We start from the raw sequence: 7255 nt of genomic DNA on the forward strand, positions 1-7255 counted from the left end.
AAAAAACAATTGTTTTTTATGAAACAATTAAAAGGCAATAAAATTTAGCATTAAATCCAATTTTAATATCCATGGATTCAAATAACGTAAGTTAGTTAGCTATTAACATTTAAAAGTAATTTTCATAAGATAACACTTATAGTTTTTATTTTATGAAAAAATAGCATAATTAATAGAACAAATAAGTCAAATGAATTGTGAAATACAGAATTAAAAATTCATGGGTGCGTATCCGTTCAAATAAATTGGGCTCAATCGGATATGTGTGTACTTATTTTATTGGTCTTATTTATTTGGGTTTGAAAAGTGTCAAAATATGATTAAAAAAAAGTTCAAGTAGGACTGAAAAGAATCAAAGTATAACAAATTTCATTGAATTGACTAAAGGAGTTCTCTCTGTGTGACGGGTTAGTCTCTCTTATCTCTGATTTTTTTTTCTTTACTCCTAGGTTTCTCTATTCATGTGTTTTCCTAATTATTTTTCAACAGAATAATAACAAATTTCATTGAATAAAATTAATCTAAAATGTCATCTCTTAAGATGTGTAAGAATGTTAATTATAATCCTAAATTCAATACACAACTCTTATAACATATCCATTAAAATATGTTGATATTATGTGTTAAGAATGTTAAATTTAAGACTTAAATTTACACAACATTTAGAACTTAAGAATAAAAAAGTATTTTATTATGATAATTAATCCTTTAAACTATAAAAAATTAAAGTATAAATAAAAAGTTAGAAAAATTATTTTATTAAATGAGTCTTGCATTACTCTTTATAACATAGAACTAACTAAAGTAAACTTTGCTTAACTAAATAATCACTTTCATAATTTTCAAAATAATTTAATTGTGTAAAATATTTTTTTATGGGATAAATTTCTACAATTGACATTTTAGTTATAAAATTTACTATTATAAATATTGAAATTGAAAAATCTCTACAGCTGAACACGTATTGCAATTTTCTTCACCATTACAATTAATTATTAGCTAGTTTCTCTGTTGATTTTGTATTTAAAGGATCTTCGTGGAGTGCAATAGTTAAAATGAGATATTTATAATCTTAATTAGTCAAAGAAAGAATGCAATGTATAAAAGTTAAATTAGTTAAAAATGACCACATTTACATTGGTCCAACCATCATATCTCACAATATCAATAACAGGTTGAAAATTCATAACTTATAACAATAGTATAAATCAATTATATGATGTAAAAAATCAATTGAAATTGAAAAACAAAATTCTGCAACTACCATTATTAAGATTGAAAGAACTCTCAATAAGAGTAAAAAAAGTTTCTATATTTTATTAAAATTGTTTTATAAGAATGATATCTATATATATATATATATATATATATATATATATATAAGTTAACACAAAATTCAATAAAAAATTAATCTACTAAAATTTGTATGATTTTAAAAAAATTTGTTTTTAAATATTTAATCAAGTTTCTGTAGAACATTCTTATTGACTAAGTAATTTTCCCAGATAAAAATAGAAATTTTATTTAAAAAATATTATGTTACTTTTATCAAATAGTTTAACGTGGTTTTAAGTTAAAAATTTGGATATAAACAATTAACAGATTACTTTTTATTTCCTTCTTACTTATAAAAAAAACTTTTTATTTCCAAAAAAGCTTATAAATATTTCTAGGAATATTTTTCAACAACCAAACAAATTTTAGTCATTCTTCTAAACCATAATTTTTTTGCTTCTACTAAATGCTCCTTTAAATAAATTTCTTAAATTCTTAATTTTTTTTTTTTACGAATTCAACAAGTTAACTTTTAATTTTTTTACTAAAAACACAATAACCAAAATATCAAACTTCACACACAAAAACTAAATTTCCTCATCCTCAAATCCTAATCTCACACCCTATTAAAGCTTATCATTTCTTTCCAACATTTGACTTCTGTACTTAAATTATTTGACTTCTAAACTTGGAAAATTTATATCTCTATTCAATCAATCAAGTACAAATCACCAAAATCTGAAATGTAGAAGGGGTGCTCATCGTTAATATAAGAAGAGAAACTAGTTTTTCATCCACTAATTTGTGATCCAATACAAGGGAATGAAAACAATTTCATTTGAACATGCAGCTTCAAAGCTAACTGCTAAATCATGCTGGAATATTATCTATCTATGTTGAGTTGATAAAAAAGAGTAATGAAAGTTGCAATATATACTAATTTAAGGAAGTTATGAACTTGATAGTCAATTGTAGCTCCCCAGACTCAACCCCAAGAAGCCTTAACCAAACATTTTGTACCACTTCACCATTAACACAAGTGATACTGCTTTCACGGGCAAGACAATTTTCACTGTCTGGTGTCACCTTCCTCAATGTTGTCTCACCAGATGCAGAGGACAGCTTCAAAATATCTCTTAATCTAGACGCAGACATCAATGGTTGAAGGCTCAGATAACTACTCCCCATCTTGTCATCAGCCTTCAAAAAATCTCTGTCAAACACTTCCTATCCAAAAACCAATAGTCAGTAACCTTACACAAGAAGTTTGAACCACAAATCTAGTGCAAACTACCCAAATCTCTTACCACGACCCAGTACATTACAAGTAGTAAATTAATTGCCTACTCTTTTACTTCGCTGTTTAGGTCATCTCAACATTTTTTTCCATTCAATCAGCTCCCAAATTGATATTGCAATCAACTGACAGGTACTAACTTTTCAATCTCAAAATTTTACTTTGTATCTCCAGAACTCAAAATGAATAGTGCATAAAGTATATATATACACACACACAAATGCAAAGTGAATGAGGAAACTCACCAAATTCAGAAGTCCAGAAGGTTCAGTCAGAGTGAAATTCAGCTCTTCATTCCAAACAGGATTCAAGGAACAGTGGATGACCCTGGTCTTTGCTGTCTGATTCATGATAATGAATCATTTACAATGTTATAACGTGTAAAACTGTAGATATAAAAAATAGACAAAAGGTGAAATTGAAAAGTACCTGATTCCCCAGCTTGACAACAACATAAGGGTCACTGCTCTTGAAATCCCGGATAACTAATCTTTTCCCTTTCACAACAATGACTCTTAGCAACCTCAATTGTTCATCCATTAACTCCTAAAAAACATGAGAAATGTCTATTAATCAACCCCACCACAGACAGCAAAAACATGCAGTGAACTGAGATAGAGTATACAGAAAAGCAACAAATTAAGCTAAATTAACATGCACACCTACCCAACAATAACATAAACTAAACTGTACGAAAGAAAGTTTGAGATTTGTTGGAGAATATTGTTGCTGTTAATGGTTCATCTCATTCAAATTTAATGCCAAAGGAATGTCCGCGTCCACCCACTGCTGCAGGTAACAATACAAACCTGCTCTCTATTTTGGGTTGACAATACAAAGCCAAGAACAATAGAAAACGCAAGGTGCCGGTCATTTCTTTGCCGTGGGATTGACCGTGGACCAGACTTGATGGTGGTGTGAACAAATATATATTCGTTGAATCTGAAAAATTTCTCTTCATTTTACAACATTCAAACCAGGTGACAAACTTCCTTTCTTATTGTTTTTTACCATTCACATTGACAAGTTTTTAATAATGAAGAAAAGTTTACTACTTTTTGAATTTTTGTTCTTAATTTATTACTAAAACTTTACTTAATTTTTTTTTGTTCTTACTGTGACTACTCTTGTTTCAAAGAGTTTAATTTTCATACCTCATAATTAAATAGTACGGTAGTCGATAATGATGTATTAAATTACAAATAAAAAAATAAATAATTTTTTTATTGAACTTTAACAATTTTAAAATTAAATTAATTCCTCGACAGTTTACAAATATATTTCAATTTGCAGTTTTAATAAGTTTTAATATGTGAAGCTATTATATCCAAAACATTATTTATCTTCAAACTGATTTAAGCATCTTACTTCCTATCCATGTCCTTGAATCCTCTTTATATTTTATATTATATATTTTCTTCTATTAATTTTAGCCATTAAATCACATTTTATCTTAGATGAAAAGTTAAAATAAGAAATGTTAAAACAAGTATACAATGAAGTGGGTAAAGTGGATTTAACCCTTGTTTATACTGTCAATTAAGATATGAGTTTGGTTTCTCAAAATATCATGATTTTTTAAATTTGATCGATCTTTTTTAAAAGTTGTAATTAAACCCTCATAAAACATTATCATTTCCTATGTAATATGATTTTGTTTGCGTAAAACTTTTAACAAATAGAAGCCTAATCGACGAACCATGGTGGCAGACAAAAATGAAGGACTAAATACTTTTTTTTAAATATGAAACCAAATGAAAAATCATTAAATTTGAAAAGAACTGAAAAGAAATACTCACTAATTTATTTTTAAACACATAACCTATTCTATCACAAAATAAAAAGTAAAATAAAAATTATTGGGTTTCCTCCCAACAAGCGCTTTAGTTAACGTTGTATAGCTTGACAAAAGTTTTATCAAGGAGGATAACCATTTTATTGTACAAATCTTCTGGTTACAACTTTTGTTCTTCTTGAATATGGTTCTTCAAGTTCAATTGATCCATCCGTCTTAAGTTCCTTGATAACCCAAAGTTTTAGGTTCCACTTCTGACCTTTCTTCCTAACTTCTCTGTGCCTCATAGGTTGTGATGGTAGAGCCCCCAACCACACAATAAGGAGGATGAAAACCTAGAGGTTGTTTATAGATTTATTTGCACATATAAGTCTAATTGGGCTTTTGTTTATTTTTGTAGGTCAAATCAAGAGGACAACTCTAGGGTGAAGGAATGTACAAACATATTCAAGAAGACCTCCAAGTCATCAAAACATAAACTAGAGCTTTGGTCAGAAGAATACAAGAAGATTGAGTTTCTACTGACTAGTCAACATCATTTTTGGGTCAAGCTTTAGCTTAAATAAATTGTATAAAGTTGTTTAAGATTTCATGGGCCATGTATTGGGCCTAGTAGCATAAAATAATTAGAACAAATATTTGGGCCAAGTAGCATAGGTTTTTGGGCTTGTATTTAGGCCAATAGTAAAATAGGTCTAGTTAGGGTTAAAAATGACTGGGTAGGGTAACAAGTGGGCTTCTTTGAGCCCAATGTAACCCTAAAACATCTAGGGTATATTGGAGGATGAAAATTACCTTGGCATGAAGCACATGGACGTCCACATGGCAACCTAGAAGTGGAGAGGATTTAGCATGGAAGGTGTGAGCTAAACATGGAAAGCATGACTCCACATGACACCTTCTCATTGGAGAGTTTTATTTTGAATTTTCAAATTTTGGCACCAAAATGTTCAGTCCTCTCTCCTATAAATTGAGGTGTTTGGCTCATGAATTACTAAGATCAATTTTATGAGTGTTATGCTGCCAAGTTGGTAGCTCTTGAACTCTCTTGTCTAAACCTCTTTAGGTTAGACACCTTTGGTCTTTTTCTTCACCTCTCCAAGTGATATGGCCCAACCAATCACTCTCCCTACTTCTCATGCACCTTCAAGGAATCCATAGCTCCATTCGAGTCATCCTTGTTCCATTTCTTCCATCAAGCTTCCGCCAATCCTCTCAAAAAATTCAAGAAATCAATTTAGAATGAAGGCACACACCATCAGGTTGTCCTGACCTATATTCCTTCTCTTCCAGAGGCTTCCCCTGTTTGTCCCTATCTTCTTCTATCTTTAATTTCTGATGAGGTATAACCTTGTCTCTTAGGTTTGAAATGTCCATTTGCTCCTCAGCTGTAGGAAGGGCTTCATCCTTTGGTGCGTACTCTTGTACCCCCATCCTTTCCTGCAGTACACTTATTTACATCATAAAAAAAATTAAAAATTACCTCATCATCCTAAGTTTTTACTCTAAGTTCTTCTTTGTCCACATCCATTATGATTCTAGTAGTCTTCATAAAAGGTCTGCCGAGAATAAAGGGGACCTCTTCATCTTCTTTCATGTCTAAAGATAACAAAATCTACAGGGAATATAAACTTGTCCACTTTCACAAGAACATCTTCTCCCACACCATAAGGGTGTTTAGTAATTTTGTTTGCTAGTTGTAACTACATCTTGGTGGGTTTAACCTCCAAGTCCCCTATTTGTCTTAGCATCATCAATGGCATCAAATTTATACTTGCCCCTAAATCTAATAAGGCCTTACCAACAAATCAAGCACCTATAGACACGTGAAGATTAAAAATCCCTGGATCCTTGAATTTTTTTTTGGCAAGTCTTTTTGTATCAAGGTACTGCATCCAACTTCTGGATTTAGACTTCTTCCTTCAAAACAACACATTTTCCTTATAACTTGTTCATATAATGACTTTTGTTCCAGCCATCCTACAAAATAATTTTTTGGGAGCAATTTATTGAAAAAAATATTTTTTTTCTCTTTTTTGAAAGGAACATGAGGATATGATAAATCTTTTATAACACTTCTCTCCTTATCTTCACTTTTTTTTTATTTTTATTTTCTTCCTCTTCTCTTTTCTCTCCTCTCTTTTTCTCATCTCCTTCCCTCTTAGTCTCATTTTTTTCGGTCTCAACCCTTACCATCTTACCATCCCTCTCTCCTATTTTTTCATCACTCTCTGGAATAATTTTATTGCAATGCTCCTTAGGGTCGGTCTTGGTGTTGGCTGAAAATTGGCCACTTTATCCTTCTGCTATTTGTTTGGCCATCTGTCTCTTCTAAATTTCCATATTCCTGATTGCCGCCATATTACTCTCTTGACTGTCATTGCTTATTGGATGAACCATGCTCTTGCTTCCACCCAAAATTTTGATTTTGATTGCTTTTCCAACCTTGAGAATAATTGTTGGAGAAACCACCTTGCCTTCCTTGATTTCCTATGTAATTTGTACCGCCCTGGTAGTCGGAAGTGATGACGTGGCATCAAGCCACAGTGTAGGCGTGTTGACAAGGCGCCAGATTTGCAGAAGGGAAGGAAGTCGGGGGGTTCGTGTAGTCGCTAGTTATTAAGTTGGCGTGTTCCGATCTCCAGCATACCAGAACCGGCGATCACCGGGTTAAATGAAGTCGCCAGATGTAAACCCAGGCGACCAAGTGATTGGAGATCGCTAGAGCAAGCACATCGCCAGAGATGAAGGTGGTGCAGATTATGAAGGCGGCCGGCGAGACCACAGGGAAGGTATACGAAGGCACCTTAACTCGCCAGTTCCAGTAGAGATTGCACTCCCAAGTTAGCTATGCACTGGGCAGTACCATGCATAAGTAACTTAGCCAA

General features: G+C 31.8%; 1 protein-coding gene across 1 annotated transcript; it reads right to left on the minus strand.

The window, feature by feature from the left end:
* Positions 1-1949: 1949 nt before the first annotated feature.
* LOC137806829 (protein C2-DOMAIN ABA-RELATED 11-like) lies at positions 1950-3469 on the minus strand. The gene is made up of 4 exons (XM_068607133.1): positions 3239-3469; positions 3002-3118; positions 2818-2913; positions 1950-2502 (listed from the first exon to the last, which is right to left on the minus strand). Exons 2-4 carry the CDS (start codon positions 3110-3112, stop codon positions 2212-2214), a joined length of 498 nt encoding a protein of 165 aa, XP_068463234.1. The 5' UTR covers positions 3113-3118; positions 3239-3469; the 3' UTR covers positions 1950-2211.
* Positions 3470-7255: the final 3786 nt, after the last annotated feature.

This window comes from Phaseolus vulgaris, chromosome 3, assembly GCF_000499845.2.
Source record: "Phaseolus vulgaris cultivar G19833 chromosome 3, P. vulgaris v2.0, whole genome shotgun sequence".
Lineage (NCBI taxonomy): Eukaryota > Viridiplantae > Streptophyta > Magnoliopsida > Fabales > Fabaceae > Phaseolus > Phaseolus vulgaris.